The sequence below is a fragment of the Glandiceps talaboti genome, chromosome 4, assembly GCF_964340395.1.
Source record: "Glandiceps talaboti chromosome 4, keGlaTala1.1, whole genome shotgun sequence".
In the NCBI taxonomy this organism is placed as follows: Eukaryota; Metazoa; Hemichordata; class Enteropneusta; family Spengelidae; genus Glandiceps; species Glandiceps talaboti.
The window spans coordinates 15,658,750-15,684,693 of NC_135552.1; the positions used below are offsets into that span (position 1 = coordinate 15,658,750).

At 37.8% G+C, this 25,944-nt stretch overlaps 1 protein-coding gene across 4 annotated transcripts in view; it reads left to right on the forward strand.

The window, feature by feature from the left end:
• Positions 1–16,000, forward strand: part of LOC144433952 (uncharacterized) — a 33,364-nt gene extending 17,364 nt beyond the window's left edge. Inside the window, exons 1-3 of one of the 4 annotated variants that reach the window (XM_078122365.1) lie at positions 11,226–11,371; positions 13,334–13,761; positions 14,704–16,000. In XM_078122365.1, the coding sequence (XP_077978491.1) occupies positions 14,721–15,308 (588 nt within the window). In that variant the 5' untranslated portion in view covers positions 11,226–11,371; positions 13,334–13,761; positions 14,704–14,720 and the 3' untranslated portion in view covers positions 15,309–16,000. Of the gene's footprint in view, positions 1–11,225; positions 11,372–12,981; positions 13,207–13,333; positions 13,762–13,851; positions 13,939–14,703 lie in introns of those variants that run through there. The other 3 variants (XM_078122367.1, XM_078122366.1, XM_078122368.1) reach the window with 3 other exon arrangements.
• Positions 16,001–25,944: the final 9,944 nt, after the last annotated feature.

Sequence of the window (25,944 nt, forward strand, 5' to 3'; positions counted from 1 at the left end):
ATCGCGCACTATCTAGGTCAGTCGCCGCATTTTTCAATCTCATGTACGAAACGCGAACATCTAGGAAATTATTGAGAAACGATAAAGGTTTTTTTATTACCCCCTTCTACATCTTTCGGTTAGAATTCAAATATATAAATAGGATGGCTGTCCTAAATGTAATAGACTAATACGGTCTTGTGCAATCGAATGTGCGTGCATGGCTGATACTATGATAGTACAATCGTATCATCAATGCAGTTACTTGAAATGATTTGTTGTATCTACGTAGACGCTCAGAGAGGTGCTATGTTAAAACGATTCCAATCTTAAAAACCAATCGATTCGCTATCGTAGTATCTAACACATTACCTTGCTATGATACACAAGGGACTAACCTTCAATATCAGAAAATGCATTGGGTGTAAAATTATCAAATATAAAAAATTGCATGCCCTCGTTTTGTGTTTTTGTGAATATTAAACGTCAGAGGTTGTTAGGATAAATAGTAAGGATTTATTCTTCAAGTGCATCATAAAGACGGTGACAGCAATATTGTCTGAATGGACATCAACACCATCAATGACAACACGTAGGCGTACCTAGGTTAGTACCCAATGCTATTCCTTGTAATCTGACAATTAGGTGTCGCCATCGATAAAAATCACACCTTCCTATCCCGACCTCCATTAATCTCTTGAAGACGGAGAGTACATTTTCCGTCAATGACAGCGTTCTCAATGACCACTTGTATCTCCTACTTCAATACCTGCAAAAAAAATTCTGTTTGCATTTGGAGAGTATCTAGAGAACCGTGTTGGCAAATAGGTGTTGACTTTGTCAAAGACAGCGAGAGCAAAACTAGACTCTACGTCATGGCCTGAGAGATAAGGTAGTCTATTCAAGTGGCTGATTGATTTTTTCCACCTAAAGGTCAAGAGGTTGAAAGCATTGCGATTACTTAGAAAGATTTATACAGAAAGTAATAAACATGGGTTATATAAGTGAATTTTTTGCAAGATTTGTTAGCGTCAAACTATGATCATTTTCACACTGTGAGGTCTGAGTGACTGATGATGACGGAATACAATTTGTATTTAAATGTACACTTAGACGCTATAGTCGTAATGGTAAAGGATACATTTTGTCCGTCACCTTGATAGGTATTACCGGGACCTTCAGACGTCCACGTCTCCTCACTAAAGATATTAGATTGAACAATTATCAAACTAAATACAAATTTGATGACCAGAACTGTAGATATTTAACACAAATTAATTTGTGTCCTTTAAAAAAACCACCACCACCACCACCACCACCACCACCACCACCACCACCAGCTCAACATCATCATCATCATCATCATCATCATCATCATCATCATCATCATCATCATCATCATCATCATCATCACAACCACCTCCACCTACACCACAACCACCACCACCACCACCTCCACAACCACCACCACCACCACCACCACCACCACCATCATCGTCATCATCATCATCATCATCATCATCATCATCATCATCATCATCATAATCACTACCAACATCGTCATCGTCATCGTCATCGTTGCCAGTGTCGTGGCTTCGTCACTAAAGAAGCAATATAAAACTGGATGTCTCCTCAATCACATTACCAACATATGGTGAATAATAAAAATGCATCAAGTCATCAGTTTCTAATCTAAGTGTGAATCGTGTACTTTTTTTTGTCTCCAACAACAACAACAATGTGTGGGGTTGCTACCCACTCTCATTCTTAGTAGCTTTAATTTCGGCATATATATGTTCAAAACAAACTGATATTTTGTATTGATTTCTATCGAGGACATTGCTGACAAATTGATACACTTGTACGGGGGGTGTTCTCACTATTTGTAACTGTATCTCATAGCCCGTTGTCGTGAGATGTGGCCAATGATAATCAATGATCATTACGGTACCACCTATTCACATCGGAACACCATATAGTCGTAAACGCTTCTATTAAGCATTTTTACTGACACGCGAGATTACTAGAACACGTGACTTAAGGATATATTTTACGTATACCCGAGGCATGAAATGATATTCGAAGCATCGCATATCCCAGCGTGTGAAACCAGGAAAATACAATACACGGGGCTGTCAATCTCATTCAAGGTCAACCTCGTGAAGTGGTACATCAAGGATTTCTGGGAGGAGGTGGGGTTGTACGGAGGTTGGCGGGGGCGTAAGCTGATATAAAAAATTAGGTTAATACCATGATTATATTTACCTATATTACCCAGAGTATTATGAATGCATTCCAAATGTTAACTAGATGAATGATGTACATATATACAGTAAAAACTCCAAGTGTCGATTGTTCTCGTAAATATCACAGTCTAGTGTAACTATCAAAAACGAATTCCCAATTACATGTTCTATTAAATTACATTAAAACGGAAGCCGTGCATGTACTATGGAAACAGGAACTATCCCTTATCCCACACACAGTGATCCGCAGTGGTTGCAAGACAGTTATCGTTATCGATCGTCGACGTCGTCGCGTAGTCTTCGACGCCGCTGCGGCGTTGTCGTCGTCGTCGTACGCGTCGTCACCATTATCATCATCATCATCATCATCATCATCATCATCATCATCATCATCATCATCATCATCATTATCATCATCATCATCATCATCATCATTATCGTCGTCGTCGTCGTCATCGTCGACGTCATCGTAGGCAATACATGTTGATTTCAAAGATTTTGGAGGGAGACTTCTCTGTTGCTACAATATATACGATAGTTTGAGATAGAAATGGTCTGTGCATAATTCGGAACGACCTTCAGTAAACTCTCTTACCAATTTCAGAAGTGTTTGGCGTGTGTTTTAACATCGTTTGGCACAATTGCTTCTACGTTTAACGATTTTATCTACTCTATATCATGAAATGGATTTTGTTACTTGGCAAGATGTCAAATATACTTATTAATGACTGCGGCGGGGTCTTTGTTGGTGATAAGGCTTCCTAACCCCATGACTGGTTGACCGTAGAGGGGGTAATGAAGATAGTTAGAGATAATAGTAGAGAATGCCAAATAATTGCATTTACATTTAATTAATGACCAATGAACAATGAAAGAAAGTCTTGATCTAAGATGTCAAATAAAAGTTTAAAAGTTTAGGAACAAGAGTTTGAAAGTTGATAATGTTAAAGTGCAAAGTATATCTTAATTGGATAAGCGACTCGGCAGTTTGCGTTACCACACGTAGGCCGAGGAAAAAAATTCTCTAGACTATGTAAAAACTATTGACTCGTCTTTGGTGTTGCGGTCAGAAGATAAGAAATTGCCAGTGTTGTCTGCTGACGTGCAGTCTTCGCTTTATTTCTTTCTACCACACACGTAGGTGAAAGATATGTTGAAAAATTGGAAAAATGTACAGTTGCCTGCTCGTGCCAACGCTTAAACTTTAAAATAGTTTTCAACTGTACAGCAAAATTTAAATTTTCAACAGCAAAAACTGTCATTAGCAGGCCATCGTAAAAAATGTTAATCATACGATTCAAATGTCCTTGAAACAATTATATATATGATTCTAGTCGAAATGTATGATAATATTGATCAAAAGTGAAACAAGATCTCTTTGTCCAAATAACTTCAACGGAATGTGCACACCTTGTCCTCAGCTGTTTTCTCGTTTACAGGTGATGAAACGACACGGCAAATAAATGTCAAATCTAGTTATATTGCTTTTAAAACCCCACGATTCACTACCATGGTTCTCGTGTTAATGGTATCTTCTCCTTGAAGCCATCATAAGAATTAGACAAGACAACTTTCGTGGCCAACGTTTGTGTATAACTCTGTCAGACATTTGTTTTTCACACCCAATTAATACATTCTTGTTACATGATTGCTAGTACTTTGAGGACTATTACATGCAATCAGACCAGATTTCTATTCGTCTGATAAAATGTATGTACAGTGGGTGTGTACTCTGTAACAGCGTAAATGTATAGATACCTTGTCCGCGGACCACAGTCTTTTAGAGACATTTCACAGTTTTCAAGTCTATAAGCTTTTCATCAAAGAGTGGATTACAAACTATGACAGCGGCAATCGAGGTTTCGGCTTACAAAGATAGACACATACAAACTAAACCATCTTAGTAAACCGAAACCCAGATTGCCATTCCGCTGTAGTATGATTTGCAGTATATATTGTAGTTAATTTTGTAAATGTTGAGATTGGTGCATGCCTTCGATGTAATGACATTAAAGTCATCTTCCCAACGTTGTTAGAAAGATCGAGTTGATGGCACAGTAATGGTTTCGTCTACCTTTTTAGAGTACGTGTAATATAAACTGTATCATCAGATCACTCGTGTAGGACGTTAAACGGTAAGATACGTCGTGTCGTTTCGCCCTCATCGGCCTCCTCTCGTGGGAGGGGTTGACCGATGTATGAGAGCGCCCCAACAACAACAACAACAACAACAACAACAACACCACCACCACCACCACCACAACAACAACAACAACAACAACAACAACAACAACAAGAACAACAGTGTCAAGAAAGCCAAGAGTTTTTTTGTGAAGTACGGGATGGGGTAGGGACCACAAGTTTTGGAGTACAGTACATAGGAAAGAATAGACGCACACTCTAGGTGAAAGGTTTAACTCGAACTGGTCTTGTTACTGAGTAAAATGAAAATACAATGATTTTTACAGCAAAACTATTACTTAATCTAACAAACTAGTTGAGCTTGCATTCAGGGATAGGGCTCAGCATTTCTCCATCCGGGATTCCACAGTAAACTTCAGTCTACTTGATCAATTGCAGACAACATTATGCGCTTCAGTGCCCATGGACTATTTACATTGTTCCTTATACGGTAGACTTATTTGCCATAGAAGTCAACCATCTGGTTGTCTAGTATGCTAAATTCCCAACCGATTTACATAAAATGTAAACATCCTTGACCCTAGGTCAATAACTGGGTTCATATATTTTTACGAACCATGTCAATATCTTGTGACAAACAACAAACAAACAAACAAACAAACAAACACACAAACAAACGTACATTTGATAAATACAGCTTATGCCCCTTGAAATGTACACAGTCCTGCACATGTATTGTTAGTCATATTGATTATTGTCACGCAGTCTGTAATCACTTAATCAAATAAAATCAACCAAATGGATTTGTTCCACTTTTAAATTCTACAGTGTATTGTAACTGACTAATTACTACAGTTCATTATGACGTCACTTTGGTCATAAAAAATATCTATAAAAATCGACAAATGTACATTTCTAATCCATTATGCTCCACATAGATGCGCAGATCCGTGAAATATACAATATTACAAATTGCATTTCACACGGAGACACACGTATATTAATTTCTCGGCGATGAAATAGCGGTTGTTTCCCTTACCGAAACACGGTTAATTTTCCGCCTTACTGTGCATGACGAATTGAGTGCATCGGTGCATGCTGATAGCAGCAAACGTGTAAAGTTTATAGATTTTTACTGAAATTGTCTATACTCAAGTTGCAATAGTTTCCATGGAGATCAGTGGAAAATGTGTTTGTTTGTTATCAATTTCTTTTATTGGAAGAAGGGCGAGAGAGAGAGGATGGAGGAAGTGAATAGAGATAAACAACTGATGTTTGTCAGAGAGAGAGAGGGGAGAGGGAGTGTGTGTGTGTGTGTGTGTGTGTGTGAGAGAGAGAGAGGGGAGGGAGAGAGGGGAGAGTTTGTGTGTGTGGGAGAGAGGGGGGAGTGTGTATGTGTGTGAGAGAGAGGGGGGAAAGAGGGGAGAGTTTGTGTGTGAGAGAGAGAGAGAGAGAGAGAGAGAGAGAGAGAGAGAGAGAGAGAGAGAGAGAGAGAGAGAGAGAGAGAGAGAGAGAGAGAGAGAGAGAGAGAGAGAGAGAGAGAGAGAGAGAGGCAGGCACTGGCAGACGGAAAGAGAAAACACTAATATTTGTCGCTAGGAAACGATTAATGTAAGTTCCACACACTGCATTTATAAAGCTGTTTTACTTGAGTAAGATACAAAATAACAAATAAACCACTCTAGTATAATGTTAGACTAAGTGTGTATGCGTGCCGTCATGCCATTGGTAACCATATCCTGACGTTGGCAACACGGTTGATGACCATAATAGTAATGCAATGCACTGAAATAAGTCTTACAGTTTCCTTAGCAATTCAGTCTACCTACACAGAACTATATGTTGTCAAATCGTTTATGTAACATATACCAGGTTTGGTTTCAGCCAACACTGGTAACTGTTATTGGGCAGCAATATCTCCCATCCACCCCCCAATAACGCTGTAAAGTCAGCATTAATATGACTCTCTAATGGTTTCTGTAGAGATAAGGTATTCTTTGTAGATAAGCTTTTATCATCAATTACCTTCAATACACAATTGGCATAACGCCCGTGTTGATTTCACTCTTGACTGGTCAATTTCACGTACATGATTGTATTACATCTAACATCACAGAGATTACCACTTGTAAAACATATTAAAGTTTTCCTTTGTCTTAAAATGAAATTGACTCACTGGCGTCGATTTCAGTAACAGAATACTACTGCAGCCAATTTCTTTTAACCTCGTCGAAACAGTATGTGTCCTAAGTATTTTGTCTTTGTTCATACAATATCGGTAAATAAAGACAACACTTCAGACACACTGATTCATTAGAAATGAAAACAAAAAACAAGTAATTGGTAGTTGCTCTCTCTCTCTCTTTTTTTTTTAATTCTACACATATATCTATTGCCTCGACCACAAATTCACTCCAGATTTTCCGAGACTCGTCGTTCTGGTTTTGATATCGAATGTAATGTTGAAAAAATCGTGACGAAAAAAAATGATAATTTTTGTGTATCATTAATTCAAGTTCAAGTTACGGATATATAACACGGAGTAGCAAACGTGGGTGTCTTTGAAAACCTAGTAGTATTTCGTGCGTCTTAAATTGTGTTGCCATGGTAACAAATGTACAACGCAAGTTGTTTTGAAATAGACATGGGTTTTAGTAAAGACTGGCTTCGGTCGGTTTACCATTAGTATTGATGGCAGATATAAATATCGCATCTGCTTGTTAAGCACTTAACGTGCCTAGCGGTAGCTGTGCAGCGAACGACTGTTCTTTTTAAATGTTAATCTTGCAATAACTCCACTTTCAGTATACAACTACTCTAGATTATGACGAGTATTGTTATCTGCTTCAGTAGCATCTTTAGAATTCTTCGAAATTCAAAATACGTGGTTGTTTTGTGAGTTTAAGTGTGTGTGTGTTATTGAACAATGCTGTGAAGGACATGGCAATGTACTATTTGTGTGTTGAAAAGTGCAAGGATTATTGGTACACCATTAGGAAATGCAGTATGGAGACCCCTCTTTTTGCTAAAGACGTTGGATGTATTAAGAGGCTTGTGACAAATTGCAGGGGGCGGGGCGGGGTGGTTTTGTTTGGGTGTCACCATTTCATGCAAGTTTTGGGGGAGGGTCACTATTTCGCGTGTAGTGATACTTTTGATCACGTTATAATATTCCAATGACGGATGTGGTGAGGGTATGTAAATAGTGTGCACCGTCTTTGGGAGAGGGGCAATCGTTTTCATCATTCACCGGCCTTCTAAAAAAACACTGCCCCCCCCCCCGTTATTTCAAGTTATGCCCAGTCCCCAACCCCTCCTGACACACACTATCGAGGTTCGATGAAGGCATGCTATATCTATACATTTATATTCATTGGTTTTATTAAAATGGTGTTCTTTTGTTATTCCTCCTGGGTCTATGTTTTGTCATGATGTATTTTTGGGTACAATAACACAGATTCGATCACGATTGTATTGTTACGAGTCACGAACACAGAGCAACAGTCACAAACTAATAGAACTGACTCAGTAAACAGAGTGAAATATAATTTCAAAAAGCTTCAATTCCGACTGGAACATTGTACTACTGCATTCTCGCGCGAGCAAGAGCATTTTTCTCCCCTCGTGAGAAACAGTTTATACCAATGCCGTAAAATGGTCTGGTGAGTTTACGACGATACACTGTTGTCTCATTGGGACAGAAAAACTCGTTGTGGTAATTTAACAATTCCACTGAATAGACAAAACCCATCAATGACTCTAAAAGAGCTACAAAAGATCACCCACATATATTAAATTGTAGGGGTCGATGACCGCTTTAAAATACTCGCTGGGTAAACAGCGAGTTACGTAGATATAAAGTGACAGTGAGTAGGCTTCTATACACGATAACAATACTATGACATTTTACATTGTTATCAATTTGGAGTGAATATTTGAAATATAATGAATGTCAAATTTATCCTTTTAAAATTTCATGACTATCAATGTTTAGGATTACATCAACAAAGTGTTAGAACTAAATTTATATCTCGTATGACTGTATCAAAGTTTGATTCGATGTACTGGGAACAGATGGTGCAGCCTGTTTCAATATTTCTCTATTTTCACAATTTGATTGTAGCAAATATCAGAACTTTCCTGTTTTAGCTGAACATTTATATACTGGTCTGTATAATAGACAGACCCGGATGACAGATGTTAGTTGTCAGTATTAACGACCTTCGTATCGCTCTCACTAAATAGAAAACGGACAAGAACAAATATACTACACTCATCAGCAAGAAAACTATTAAGATAGGTGAACGCAGCGCATTTCAACCGATGGCTGGATCTCGGGCATACATATCCTGTTTACTACATGCGCTGCTGTGTTACATCTTTAGCTGTCATTCCTGGCGAGGGCTAGGATGAATAGACAAAACCCATCAATGACTCTAAAAGAGCTACAAAAGATCACCCACTTGGGGTTGTAATCCCATAGAAAGTATACAAGTAGAAATACAATTGGTATCCTTTATGGCTGTTTCAAACTTTGATTTGACGTACTGGCTATATAGCCCAAAATTAAAAAAATCAAAAATCCTTAAACATGGGTCGGCTTTTAATCTAAAAATTACCAAATCACGGGGTTGATAACATGGAGAAATGTATTCATGCTGTAGAGATACCTTCACAGCATCAGAGTAAAGAAAGGTAACTGAAGGGGTGATTGTGACTGGAAATCCCTAACGATGGACGTATTTGGATTCTACATGTCCAGATGTTTTGAAGTTGTACCGCGCACCCCCGAGGGATGGAGTCCCCTCACTTAATTAATGCGTATGGCACTTCCCTATTATTTCGACCCAAATGATATTAATGCAGCAACAATACACCAAAGCCACTCTACAAATGTATCTCATTTATCACCAAGATCACTCGAACCGTGACTTCCGGAATAACTCAATCGCACTAAAGTTCCTATCCCCGGGATCGCCAGCTTACACCCTAGATCGAGATCCAGTTCAATCTTGTCTGGCATTTATTTTTAAATCATTGCTTTTTAAAATATGTTTACATTTTTAAAAAAAAATTGTATTTTTAGACAGCGAAGTCATGATGTCTTCAATATAATTGGAGCAAAGTTAAACGAACTAAAAGCCAGTGACTTAGACTGTACGTAAAATACGTCGTGTTGTTCAACCTGAGCGTGGCACGAATATCTGTATCTTGCAGACTACCAGTGACCATCAGCAGAATTAAAAGCAGGATTGAAATGCACAGATGATTGATCATCACTTATCGTAAACACCAAGGCCAAGTATGCTTTCATTAATTTCATTGATAACAATACACCAAGGTCATGTATGATTTTATTAATTTCATTGATATTAACAACACAGACAACATAACTAGGATAACGCATTACTGTATATGAAATCACGGAACAATGCCTCTGCTTGCATTCAACTGCATTGCATCGTTTGTATTTTGTGTTGTATGTAACAAAGACAGAAAGTTTTGATTGTTGAATATAATTGCGTCGATTATTTTACCGATGAATACCTCAGTTGCCTTGTGTATGTAGTCGTAGTGCCTGACTGCGTGGTTCCATTGTGTCACTCATATCAGTGGGAATAACTGGTCAGCTTTGATACTGTAAGAATCCCATGTAATATGACATTTTATTTCGTACTGCTATATTGTCTGGTTCACAAAAGTCACATCTGGCCCCAGTAGAGTGGCCACGGTGTTTGAACTAAGGAACTTGCAAACCTGCCATGTTGAATGTTGCATCATGGGGAATGTGATAATAAATACTAATCAATTAGCATTGAAACAATAATGTTGCATTGTTTTTAGCCACAAATAGTCGATTTATAGTCACTCTGACCATTGTAGAAGGTTTATTTTATCGGTAGCTCCAGATTAGGTATTACGATAACCACAGATAATCCCATAGTCCTTTGCGTCCGAGCATGCTCAGTATGGATTGCAAGTTTCCTATTGTACAGTTATAAGACTAATATTTAAACACAACTGGCCGTTTTACCCTCCTCGTCACTGGGACACGTATCATCACTTACATTGTTGTTTTCCGAGGGAAAATACAACACGAACCCTGCAGCTACAAATGTATCAATATACCATAAAACAATTGGTTCTCTTTCCATACAGGTTAGGGAAACATATTCAAGTCGAAACGCTATTATATTTTAGCCTGTAGACAAGGAAAACAGCAATCTGAGAAATGTTACGCGTCCCTATGCCCCTCATTAGTAATCCGCTGTGACCAAATATTTTGTGTAGAGGTACTATTAAACTGTAAACGTTGTACATGTAGTCGATCGACAAGAAAATTTACTTCGCTTTAGATCGTTGTAATCGTCCTCGCTAAAATCCATAGCTTCCTCCTTTAGGTTGAACGAATCGTTACATAGTCTGGTGATTGAGTTCGATCGAGACATGCTCATAGTCAGACTCATACTGCCACTTTTGTGTCTGAACTACACTGTAGAAATACATGATGTATGTATCCAAGTATACATATACACATATCACTGAATGTATACACATTCCAATGAATTACAGCCTATAGCACGATATACGAAATTGAGAAAGTGCAGACAGAGCTCCGTCCTGACCTTTGTGTAATGCAATTAAAATGTTCTCAATGGTTATTTATAAGTGTTATATTGATAATGTTGACAATTTCTAGTAGTTCTAGTTGTATACATCAAGTATAGAGTAAACACGGTAAAGACATAAGTATGTATCGTGAAGCTAGTGGGCGTACACAGTTTCTTCTGCGCATGCCCGAGTTAATAATTACTGTTTTACACTCATTCAGTTTGTATTCGCATAATTCAATGGGACACAATTTGTACAGACGCCGCTGTTAGGTGGTGGGAGACGCAACACGATAAACGACGTATACACAGCTGTGACAACATCTTAGACAAAATTCAAGGTCTTTTTAAAAAAAAAGGGATTCTACCCAAAAGCCACTCTTCAGTAAATCGGTGAGTTGATCGGACTTTGAACTGTTTTTACTCCGAGCTGGGGTATTTAGTAGTAGTATTATATCGCACATTATCATGTCGTGTATAATCTATCACCCGCTGAGTTTTCTACCATAGCTGTCGAGGTCAAATTCGATTGATAAGTGGTAGAATCTTCAAGGCCGGCTCGTGAAACACTAGTTTTGCTTTCTGTAGCAGTATTACATATTAGTACAGAGTCAGTCACCTCCCGTGGCTCGTAGAACCCAACTGGCAAAGCGAGGCGAGGTGACTTGTATCTCTGTTCGAGTCCCGTTGAAATCAATAGCTTGAACGTCATCAAATCATATTGGTACAGTCAAATATAGCGTTCAACTCCAAAATAAAATCGTTCGACCTTTCAGATCGATATCACATATTTGTTTTGATGTTTGACAATAATACTTGCCAGGAAATAGCGCTGAACAACACTGTTCCATACGGCACGTCACGGAAACAATAAAGTAAATGCCCTTGTTATTCCTCAGAGCTACTGTTGAGTTGTATTACCATCAAGTCTATTTTTATAGTTGGAATTTTTTAAACGTAAATCTTCAATTTTGCTGTCCACTTGACGTCAACAGTGTTCCGGTCAGTCTCACTCCAAACTGCATGTAAATATTATTAGTACGCAGAGTCAGTGACCATGCTCATTTGGCCAATCGAATGAGAAATGCCTGGGGGTGCGTTCATCACAATGCTGATAATGGCTGGGAACAAACAAAGTAACCTCGGATAATTACTAGGTAGCTGTGAGATATTCTAGTAAATTGGAAGCCGACTAATGTATGCTAAAAGCCGTAAACACCTCATGTCGACAATGTCAACTGTACCCAATTAATCACAGTTTCGGGTATTTGATACCATTGATAGATCTGTCCTTCGCTGGATTTTTTTTTTGACTGTGTCTGTGTCTGCCGAGTATTTAGATTTCAGTGCAAGTTATACGGTTATACAACAATGCTGTAGAAGGAGAGCCGTGGCCGCATAACGAGACTGGCGACTTAAATGTAAAGTTGTTGTTACGGTAATATAATAGAAACGATTTTTACCTATGTACGTCAATGGGTTTGTTTTACAGACGTGCATGCATGATCTTTCTTGTCTATGCCTGCCAGGGAACCCGTAACAAAGGGGAAATGTTCATACGAGTAGCTGTGCGGGAAATACTTAGCATTAGTGGGATAGCTTTGTCATAGCAATGACCAAAATGTCAAAAGTTGTTATATAATTATGAATAAAAAAAAACATGTTACTTTGCAAATCGCTAACGTCTTTTCAATTCTTCGTAAACTATAGAGCTCGAGTTTCGCACTCCTTCAAACCCATGCTGGTCAATTAGCGTGAGAGCTCGAGTGTTGGTGTCGATACGTAAATACGTGACATGGGCTTCTTTTCTAATCGTTCGTCAATTTCACCCTATGGCGTCTGTAATTATTCAATGCAATTTTTGGTCGTTAGAAAATTCTATCTTCCAAATTATACAGGAGAGTCACTCAAATGACGCAATGTAGTAGATATCACGTAGAGATAGAGGTCGCCCTCTCTTGAAAAAAAAAAACCGGATCATTAATTGACGGACGCACTCCATTGCGATTGCCAGTACGGTACGAGTACGGCTGCCGTTTCTCACTGTTACGCAGAAACCGGTGAGGTAGAAATCTGTGTGTCTCGTTGCCAAACTACTTTGTTTTCTCCGCGAGACGCTAATCCCAGTTAATCCCCGACGTCATTCCAACTGATAATAGCCCCAGGATCCGAGCTTCTGTATTTTGTTTACAGGTTTTCAGTGAAAGTCAAAGAAGTTCAAAACAAAGGTAGTAGGTTCTTTTAATTACGACATGGGCTTCCGTATTGTATTGTATTATATTGTTACAGTAGTGTAGTGAAAGGGCTATTAATTCGCCTTGACACTCAAAAATTTGTGTTATTTTGACTTTACAGGTTGCTGCCATACCGAGTGTCGGCTACGCATTGCAAGAACACACGACATAAAACTATTGGCCGTGGGGACTGGGATGAGTTGACGTCGGACACCGTATCACAATAGGCCATCGTGGAAAGTAAAGACATTCGACTATTCTGAGCTCTTTTTATTCAAGCGTCTGAGACATAGACTGGGTCGATATATCACTGTACACGACACACTGGTAACACAATTTTCTAAGAACTAGCGGAGAACTTTATCAAGAACTCATCGTTTCGGCTTGACTACCAATATAAGTGTGTGATGTTCGTCAAGCTCTGCAAAGCATAGTGACGTATCGTTTCCCGGCTATGGTGAAACGTGTGCCTTAAATATCAATTAGAAGCGAAAACTAGACGAGGAACCGACCAAGGACATTTTGTTGAAAGGACCGGAATACGTACAAGTAAGACTTTCTTCGAACTACTATCAATTTATCCGAACCGTGTAACATTAGGGAAATAACGTTTTTGAATACAGAAATTAAAAGAGTGTATGTCCAGGAAACGTATTTCCAGAATAGAAGCTGAAGCCTGTATGTTTCATTTTTGTACACATAGTCTACCTCCAGCGTAACACTTCAGTAAGTAGTTATTTCTCTGTGCGCTTTGTCACGTTAAAGGCGTGTCGATTTCATGTATGGCCTTCAAACTTCAAAGGAAAATTTTTGCTTTGCGATCGGCGTAGGTGTGTCAGGTCGTTAGAGTCTGTGAGCACTTCATTTATAAATATTTCGCAGTACTTTTTATATTATATTTATTTTAAATTTATTTACACTCGAAAACAGTAAAGCCTACGAACATTTCACAGTTCGATTGATTTAGAGAATAATTGCGAGAAAAAGGTAGATAATACAGGACTGGTAGCTAATGTTCACTGTTTAAACCGGTGCCAGCAGTATAGGGAACGCGAGCTGGATACATTGTGTAACTTCTCACCTTTGTTCAGCATTTTGACGCTGCTGAAATTGAATATAGTAGACTTTGGACAACCTTTGAAACTTACGGAGAACCCGTGAGCGAATATCTACCTATTAGTGTATTTACACGGATTTGATGTTTGCATAGATAGATTGTGTTTAGTTCGATCGATAGTGTCGATTACGAATAGTGTCAATTACACTGAGCACGAGGAAGTAGAAATGTACATTACGGAATGATTCGTTTAGTGTGCATTCATACAATTGACCTTGTCTACCCAACTGTACGCTAAGCTGTGTCCATTATACGCAAATGGCCTAGGGATGAAATCCATATTGGCAGGTTTCAGTAATGGTAGATTCTGTAGCACTGTAGATTCCAGTATAGTCGGGTACTGATCTCATTTTTTTCTCTTTCCATCCATGTAGATATTTCCGCCAACAACATGGCAAATCTTGGTGCTCCTAGACTTCTGTCCCCGACAGGAAGAAAAAACCTGCTTCATCCGGAAGATGCAGAACGACCAAAAGACCCCCTCCCACTTCCCCCTACAAGACCTGTCGCTAGACGAACCGCACGACCGTCGAGCCCCGTACCTTTAATGAAGTCGGATAAACTACCCCAGAGTTTCCCACCGATCGGAAAGAGGTCTACATCGCCTCGACTTGCAAGAAAGATGGGAGAAAATGCCCCTATCCAACCACCACCACCATCGACAGCTAGTCGGTTCGGACTATCCAAATCGACGTACCAATTGACACTGATCTGCGAGAGCGAGGACGAAAAAGAAGACACGCCAGACAATTGTTTATCTGTGCGGGGTGCTGTCAGTTGTCCGAACAGCCCTCTTTTAGGACGTCGCTCACTTCCAAAATCTGCCATTCTCACCACCTCATCTTTCAACCAAGCGTTTGCCCATAAAAAACAACGCGACCTCGAGTGCCTCAATAGTAATAACAACGAGGAGAAAACGGACAAAAACGAACAGAACAACAAAACGAAGTTTGTGCTACCTGAGATAATCGTGCAATGATAGTGTGGTACGTTGCCATGGTTACGGAATACCCGAGATAAAAGAAACCTGTCCAGAGTCTGAATAGATCGAAATTAGTGACAGTGGAAGGTGTATGCGTACCACTTAATTAATCATCGCCATCACGACCGATACATGAACGCTATGCAGCTCAACCAGAAACGTTTATACCTTTTGAAATAGATGGCAACTCGAAAATGGATCGATTTCACCGTTGATTGATCATAGAAGAAGACAGTGAAATTTACCGCGTTTCGTGTTAATTCCAGACGTTATAACTGAGCCGTAATGACTCTAGATGAGAAAGTAAAACTGATAAAAGGGCAACGTGGTGACAAACTTGTGTGTACGATTGTCATCATACGTGAGCATATCTCGAACTTCGGTTTACTGTAATATTTATCCAAAAAAACTGAGTTGAACACAGGACTCCTGCGAGAAGATGGTGTACATTTCACATGTCCATTTCAATGGTATTGATATGTGTCTATATCAAAGTGTATGCACGTCAACTAACTAATGATTTAAATATTCATAAATATCAAATTGCAAACTTTGAAATCAGCAACCAATTCATATCTCTTTCTTATATTATATTACATTACCAAATATTGCACTTCATGTTCAAACTTTTTCGAATTTTTAGCCTTTTTGAAAACAAATGTATATTTCTTCATTATTTCATATGGATTGACATGGTATATGCATTATTTGGAAATTAAAAAAAAATATTCTGATAACATATGGAGATCGAAATAAGTCTGATTTTCACGATTTATTAAAGATGTCACGTGACCACAAAGCAATTAACCATCTGTTCAAATAGTACAAAGCTTAGTGGAAAGAACATACCAATTCTTTAATTCTCATATTCAGCTCAGACTGGGTTCACCAGACCCATATAATGCTGACCAACAAGGTGGTGGTGATGTTGGTGGTGAGGGTATCCCTTCACAGGGGTTGTTCTTATATGCTCCCGGCAACGTTGTTATTTTTTTTATAACGAACACACGCACGCAAGCTCATACATACATACATACATACATACATACATACATACATACATACATACATACATACATACATACAGACAGACAGACAGACAGACAGACAGACAGACCTTCCTTCCTACCTACCTACCTACATACATACATACATACATACATACATACATACATACATACATACATACATACATACATACATACGAGCTAGCACAATGGTAATAAAGTATAGTTATATATGCCTTGTAATCAGTTGGATCCTTCCGAGGGCTTCACATAAAATCCCCATATATGTAGAGAATGTCGATTACAACTTGTTCTTTCGATACACCAGGAATAAATCTCGTACTAAGCATAAGCCGAATAATCAATCAAATATGTAATATTCTGTATTTATGACAATTTGAAGATTTTATCATCGCAAAGGGATCACACGATATATCTTATCGTAAGAATATTCAACCTTGGAACTATGCGTGGTATTGAACTTTGACCTTTCGTGATGCAAATCTCTTCACATTACATGTAGAATAAATATATGCAGAGATGATGTACATCAGAAATAGGTGCTATCGGGTCAGGTATATATATAGATACACTGTACGTTTCGAAATTGAGTGGAATTGTCAATTTCGACATTTTAATGATATAGCACTATGAAAGTGACATCGATGATGAAATTATTTCGCGTATTTTTTTTTGTTTCCCGCCATTTTAATAAGGTTATTTTTGATGATTTGATAACGGTATGTGATAGTTGAGTTGCAGTTGCTGGTACAGCTGTTGCCACTCGTCTTCATTAGTTTCAAGAAAATTGGAAATCCTGCAGACTGTCTGACGATAGTAAAGATACCCAATATTGTTTTGGTGTTGAATATCGACACATTACGTGTGCCACCTGCCGTAACTCGACGACGGAGCCTATATCCTAGTAACCATTGACTGTCCCTATTTTATTGAATTTATGATCAAAACAAATATTTTGTGAAAAACATTGGTTGATGGTATATAACACAATATCGGTTGATCGGTACACTGTCATTTGAGGTGTAAAACAGTAACCATAAATGTGCATTTTAGCTGTGGTGCCAAGACCTAGTATAACAAGGACGGTATTATTAGACGTAACTCAAATCCAAGTACCCGTAAAAGCAAAAAAATGGCTCTCTCGTTCTTACCTGTATTTTCGCTATGTGTGGTAGATAGATCGCCTTCGGCGAGTAGTTGGAACTGCAAACAGATGTTTCATTTTTTTTTCATTTTGAATACTTATTTTTATTTGTCACGTTTTTACCACTGAGTTCGGGTTTTCATTCTTATTTTCTTTATTGTACACAGTAGACCCGGCAACTGCAGACAGGCTGAGAAACTTGTGGCTTTGAATTTACCCGTTATTGACAAATTCAAACAGTGGCGTTAAGTCGTATTGCAAACATAACGAAACCTCAGTTAAACCCCCCTTTCTTGACACAAATACCTAACACATTCCGTTGTTTGTCAACCGGTACATCGTCCTAAAACTTAGCAATGCCTGTATACACGAGTGGAAAACGAACTTGGTGAAAATTATCACAAATTTGATGAAGTAAATCTCAGAAAAACGTTGTGTGCAATATGGGAGGACACTGTGATTATACATAGCATATGCTTAGTTCATTGGCATGTCGCATACACATTGCATCAACAGATTGAAGTGAATTTGGTGGAAAAGTTAAGATTTGGGAAAGCTCAAACACAGGTGATTACCACACCTAACCAGGTTACAGTGTATATATCCTTGGTAGGACTTAGTTGTTAGGGTCTGGGCTACCCGCACAAAATTACATTTTGTACATTTAAAAACTCCTTTCATCAGTCAAATTTCCCTTTTTATAAGCCTGTTACGACGCCGACTGACTCCAGTAACTGTTGCTTTAGTAACACAGGAGTGTCATCAACAAGCTACCCTTTTCCAAATTTGCCTCATTTTAAACTTGTATAAGCTTATTGCGCGCATTTGCTTTTAACCCCTCACTACTGACTTGTAGCCTGCTCGACTTTCTTGTTAAGTCTGCTTGGCTCGGCCTTTGCTAACACTTGCACTGTATATGGAAATAAAATGACCATGGGATAATGTTTATTACGCGCTGTTTACGCCGACTACATCCTTTACCGAAGTCATTATGTCGTGGCCTACGGACATGACCATGACTATAGTGCCTGACAGAGTTCACCTCGACCAGAAATAAGCCACACTTTGATGGCATCTAGAAAAATAAAACCTTGATTGGACTCTAGTGGTACATGATAAACATGGTTGTTTTTGTGATTGATTGACATTGAACAGTAATATGAGACCGCGCCATTTATTTATTGTTACGCTTCAACTTTCAGCAACAATCTGAACAATAAAATATTGCTTTTTATTTTATTTTGTTCGATGGGTGGTCCTCTAAGGGACGATCGTAAAGTCTTACATTTCAACTTTGACCTCAAACAGATAATACAGGTATACATTTTCACATACTTGATACGTTGTACATTAAACCTGTACAAATCACACCAGTCGACGTTAATCTTGACATGTGTCGTTCTGTGAGGATCGCTTACGGTGCGAAAACTCGGATTGTTTGAATTCAAAAGTGACAATCTGAGGTGTTGGAGGTGGCCAGTGGGTGGAGTCGTTGTTGTCTCTCCTACAGTACACTATAGTATATTATTATGGCCATGGATACGCATACGAGTGCACAAACAAACAAACAGACATACACACACAAACACACACACATACACACATATATACATACATACATACATACATACATACACATATACATACATACATACATACATACATACATACACACATACACACACACATACATACATATACATACATATACATACATACATACATACATACATACATACATACATACATACATACATACATACATACATACAGATACATACATACATACATACATACATACATACATACATACATACATACATACATACATACATACATACATACATACATACATACATACATACATACATACATACATACATACATACAGTAAACAATATCAGTTGTTTAAACTTTTTTCATCCCACATTAGTCGTACAGGGTTTTTTCTACTATAGACTACAGTATTGCCTGTTTCGAAAAAAAAAATACAAGTACAACTACATGTTTACAACATTACATGTTAAATATCTTGGGAGAAAAAACAAAATGTCAACATGTCGACTCAAGTCACATATATCATTCGTTAATTTCCCTATACACCGTAGAGTAGACCACGGAGTTCAAACTGCTCGTACTCAACGACTGAACACAGTAATACATCTTAGACTGAGACGCAATGGAAGGTAATTTGCAAGGAGTATACGGTGAAATGAACCATTAGGCAGACTCTTGTGATCAGGGCAATTGCCACGTGACACACACTACGCTGAACTCGGTTAACGTTTAGTTAGCTTCCCCGTTTTAGTAGTAGGCAAGGGGTTGTACTTGTTCAAGATAGAGTACTGTTCTCGCCTGTGAGTTAGTTCCCCGTGCGATATATAAATGGGAGATATATACAGTTTATTCGGTATAATAATGGAAACGAAATACATGCCACGGGCATAATCACAAAGATAAGATTATCGGTGTCTGTCGCGGATGGCCCTGGCTGCTGCGCGACGGGGTGAGTACGAGTATTAGGCCTAAAGATATCATTCGGTTCCGTTTACCTGACCCCACCTAGTTTTTTCACTGCCGACCCTAGACTTTCTTTTACGTATTCGAGAAAATATAAAATCGCTAAAATTGTGAAGTCTCGCATGAAATAGTGGATGAGAAAACTGACATCAACAAAAGACAAAATAAAACTGTTCTTCCAATATGTAATGGTTGTACATCTGACGGCAAGAAAAAAATAACACAGAGACCATATGGAAAACAATGGAAAACATAACTACCTGAACTAGACACTCACTTACCCCACCCATTCTAAAAATGAACGTAATTGGAACCACACAATTTTTTTTGTTAGGCCTTATACCAAACGTGAGTTTTTTTTCTAGATATAGACAATGCTATATTATTTTATTCGGTTCTTCACTTTGTTTTGTATTGTTTTTGAGGATCAGTTGCCTTACCCGTAAATCAAAATAGAGCTAGCGTTTATCGTAAATTGAAGTTGTCAACACGTCTATATTAAAAAAATGAAATGGAATTGCAAAACGCCCCAATCTCTCTGTATTGCAGCCATTTATTTTACTTATTTAAAATTGAGAAGGAAACGAACTCAGAAGAAGAGGAAATATAAGGAAATGAAACAAGTTGACACATTCAAGGTTCAAGGTCACCGTGTGTCGAAAACAGGTGTTTCTTTATAGCTCATTGCTCAGTTACCATGGTAACCGAACATTCTTACAGATAAACGTGCTTATGTTTTCAAATTAGGAAATGGTGATTCTGATGTGTGTATTGCAGTTATACACAAACATAACTTATTTTTCCGATAACATGACTTCAGAAAATACGGTAGGTAGGCGGGGTTTCAATGATATTTTATTATTTTTTTATTTTTTGAGAACTTGCAAACTTACAGCCTGAAAAGACCTGGTTACTCTGGAATGGGATACGTTGGCAAGAAAACTTCGAAATTCACCATTTTACCATTTATAACGTCAACAAATGTATTAGGGTCGGTGGCATTAACTAAGGTCGGCCAGTCTGGTTATCGAAAACACATTTTTTTTAATTTGGTCTTACAGGCTATAACGGGAAAACAATAGAAGATGGCAGCGTTATAATCTAGTATACGCAACAAAACAGCATGGATGCCAAGCTAGCTTTACAGAACAAAATGATACATGGGGTGGGGATGTGGTGAGGTGGTGTAGATGGGGTGAGGATTGCGTCTAACCAGTATAATTACTGGCTCGAAATACCAATATGTATCATAAATTTTAGATAATTAGTTTGGTGTTTACTACTTGTAGTCAATGAATTGCTATTATCATATCAACAATTCTCTCTCTATGCATATTCAAATGTTTGAATCAGCCCATTTTATGTTGTCATCTCTACCGTCGTCTACGTCTTTTTGGCGCCCACTCATCTCTTTGTACATATGCGCAACGTGGGTTGACTTAGGAAGAAAAACAAGTCAGCTAATTTAATTTCAAGGTCAAACGTCCATATTGTTGACACTTGGAGACACCTGTTACCACTAGTAGCCCACACGATAGGTTTGGTGATAACTGAAGTTGTTATTACACGTACATTATTACATTATATGTATTAGAGCTAATGTCGGTGTCATGATGGTTCGTGTAGTGGGAATTTCAAGGTCGTCTTGTTCCAGAAACGTTGCCCTGTATGTGGGTCAATATAAATGTAATTTGTCCACTGTTAACATGATTGATGGGTGATACCTGGTGACATATTCGGTTCGGGCTTTCCACCCAAAGAACAAATTAGACATGATTGTTTCAGAAACCGAAACTTACACGAGTACATGTTAATATAGCGACGTCGACATATCATTACTCGTACATTAATATCGGTGGTGTGTGTGTGTGTGTGTGTGTGTGTGTGTGTGTGTGTGTGTGTGTGTGTGTGTCTGTGTGTGTGTGTGTATGTGTGTGTGTGTGTGTATGTATGTATGTGTGTGTGTGTGTGTGTGTGGATGGATGGATGGATGGATGAATGTATGTATGTATGTATGTATGTATGTATGTATGTATGTATGTATGTATGTATGTATGTATGTATGTATGTATGTATGTGTGTGTGTATGTATGTATGTATGTATGTATGTATGTATGTATGTATGTATGTATGTATGTATGTATGGATGGATGGATGGGTGGATGGGTGGATGGGTGGGTGGGTGGGTGGGTGGATGGATGGATGGATGGATGGATACAAAAATACCACTACCAATTATGCTGCCAGCATCCTTTTTCCTAGCATCAAGTGAATAAGCTTTAGTTCGAAGCAACATTATTCGAAATTTCGTATCCGTCGCTGGTATAAATCCTCAATCCAGGGCAACATCACGCGTCCCTGTGGTTGAAAAAAAACACCACCAGTGATGACCAATCATTTCATTCGTTACATCACAGACAGAATCTATACATTCAAATTTTCACTCCTCTCTAGGAAACTAGATATCCTACGATAATTATTTTACAAATTTTAAAAACATGGATGATTGGGAAACGATAGATACAGATGTATATGATTTACAAAATTCCGGGGGAAAATTAAATCTCTAAAAAGAATGATCTGGATGTACGCTTAGAAGGTACAACATCGATAACGTCCTAAAAAAATTATGTTGACAGTTATTGATAAAGTGTCGAAGTACTACATTTAATAGATGCACGTCTTCACTAATGGTATGTATTACATCCAACCTTCCTATATAATTATGGAAGCCATTTTGAAATGCTTAAATTCGTTCTCGACGGACAACTCATATCCTGTAGTCACGACAGCGTGTATAAATGCCAGTTAAACTACTCAAACAGGTTTTAAGTCAACACTACTAAAATGTCAAGTGACACTCTGTCGTATTAGTCATTTATCGCCTGTTAACCACGTAGCATGTTATGCAACCAATCTCAAAAATTTAATCTGATTTCTAGTAAATTATAAATTAAATTGGAATTGGGTTCAAATCAACGTTTTGTGTTTTAAAATGTTGTTTTATGCTTCAAAAACGCTGACACGGCCAAGATAAATCTGAAAAATTAGTGCTTTCTCGAAATATTTTTTTACAGCAGAAGAAAGTGAGCTGCGCGGGAAGAAAAGTCAGAACGGAGACAATTGCTTCTGCCTGCCTCTTGCAGAGTGGATGTATATACATTTTGTAGTACAATTGTTGCATGGTATAGTCCGCATGTAGTGTATAATCATGAGTTTGTTTTGTCTGTCAAAATTGTGACAGGAATGCATGCTGCCTTTAGTCCTTGTTTAGTATCACCCTCTGCAAAAGACAGACACGTGCAACAATTTTATTATAGTGCTTGCAATCAGTCAAATAGACAGAGCAATATGAATCACCCACTGCAACAGAACTGCGTCCGTTCTGACTTTTGTTCCAGCCATGCATAGCTAATAATGTCTTCAGTCTGTTGTAACTACTTCTAGAGGGAGTACAGCGAATTTCTCAATACCGTGCAGCTTTTCTGTTTGATACAACCACGCAGAAACCAATAAGAAACTGGACATGCTACACTTTAAGATAGCAAGATTGAATGAGTACAATTTCTTGCTACATTTTGTCTAAGAGAAATGAACTACACATGCCACCATACAGACATCAAATGAACACCGCATTTTACGCGCCCTTTATAGGGGTGTTTGATACTAAGAAAAACATTGGCGCCCGAATGTCTGCATGGAGTTGCAAAACATTTAAATTGTTTATTTCATATAGACTAAATGTAGCAAAATGTGGCTTGTGCAGTTTCTTGTTGGTTTCAGTCTGTGTGGGTGTGTCAAACAGAAAAGCTGCACGGTATTGTGAAATTCACTGTATCACATTGAATAGCAGAGAGAATGTCTAATCCTATTCATGTGGAATGAGCATTTCATATTGTAGTCACCGGTCCCGGTCACCAGTACCGGCCACTTTGACGGATTTACTCCCATCATCTGTAAAGTTATATTAACAATGCCAAAGATAACATTTCCAAATGAAATGAACAAATTCCTAGATATTTACAAGATTCTGTCGATTACCTAATACAATTTAACTGTCACTATGGAATCAATGAAGTACATTTCAGCTTCTGTATTTGCTAACATATATATTGGCGCTACAGGAGACAGCTCGTTACGGTATTCAAACTATTAATTTGGACGACATGCGATTACTCTGTCCTCTGCTTTCACAATGTCTGCCGTTGTACATTGTCCATGTGTACATTGTGCAACAATTTTAGCATTGGGTAACGTGTTGTGAAAAGTTTACGGAGGAAAAGTAAAATACTCAAAGGAATGGGGTATGGGGATGGAGGGGGTGGGGATGGGGGTCGCATAAGATTGATAGCTCATGGTTGTTTGCGCATACTTGCTTGGTCTGACCGTAATCATTTTATGAATGTACGTCATTGCAAGATCGTATGTGTGAAATAAAGTGTGCTAAGTCGTATGTGAATGAAATTAAAGTGTGCTAAGTCCTATGTGTGAAATTAAAGTGTGGTAAGTCGTGTGTGTGAAATCAAAGTGTGCTAAGTCGTGTGTGAAATATGAAGTGTGCTAACTCATGTGTGAATTAAAGTTTGCTAAGTCCTATGCGTGAAATTGAAGTGTGCTAAGTCCTATGTGTGAAGTTAAAGTGTGCTAAGTTGCATGTGAGAAATTAAACTGTGCTAAGTCCTATGTGTGAAATAAAGTGTGCTAAGTCGTGTGTGAAATATAAAGTGTGTTACGTCGTATGTGTGGAATAAATTAAAGTATGCTAAGTCCTATGTGTGAAATTAAAGTGTGCTAAGTTATATGTGAGAAATTAAACTGTGCTAAGTCCTATCATGTGTCAAATAAAGTGTGCTAAAGTCCTCTGTGTGAAATTAAAGTAAACGACGCACCGTATTTGTCAACAACTTGAACAAGAACAAATCAATACCCAGACATGCGCATTGCGCAAACTTTACCACGAATACATGGTTGTCTTGTTCTACAGTTAGTAGACTCTGATAAATGATGCAATATTATCAAGAAATCACGGAAGTTGGACTCCTTATTATATGACAAAAACAAGTATAAGTCATTTAGTGTTTACACGACCTCTGACCTCCTATTAATAGCAAGTTGATATCAATAAAAAATAATTCAGTTGCTAAGCTGCAGTGATAGCCAACCAATCTAATTTGGTGGTTAGGCAGGCACAATATTTGTAGAATGATTTACTTTAATCTGAAAGGCGGATTTCACAGTACAAATTGTATAAGTCATACAGCATGCGAAAAAGGGTCTTTGTACAGTTTGTTGATATCTTGTCTGTGTTCGAGTAAGCTATTTGTACATTTCAGTAGAAAGCCGTTACTTTGTGTTGTATTTCTCAATAGACAACACCACATCTCAAGTAACAGCTTGTCTAAGTAAACAAAAATTACGACTACAAATTTATTGATGTATGTATATTTTATCAATATATATGTACGTGTATTTATTTATTTATTCATAAATATATTTATATATTTATTTATTTATTTATTATATATTTATTTATTTATTCATTCATTCATTCATTCATTCATCAAGTTCATTCATTCATTCATTCATTCATTTATCCATCCATATATATATATATATATATATATATATATATATATATATATATATATATATATATATATATATATATATATATATATATCTTAAATTATTCTTTTTTTAATTATTTGAAACATTAACTCACAACTCATGTCAAGTTATGAACCTATCCTCCTCCAAATTTCCAACAATTAATGGTAGTGTAAACGCCCTGGAGGATATTCTTTATATTTACTGGAATGTAGATGTGATGTGGTATCTATCTGCTTTTACATTGTGTACATATTTCAGAGAAAATTGATTCAAAATAACTGGTTTCCTATTATTTTGGGTATTTTAAGTGAGATGTTTTCTGTTTAATATA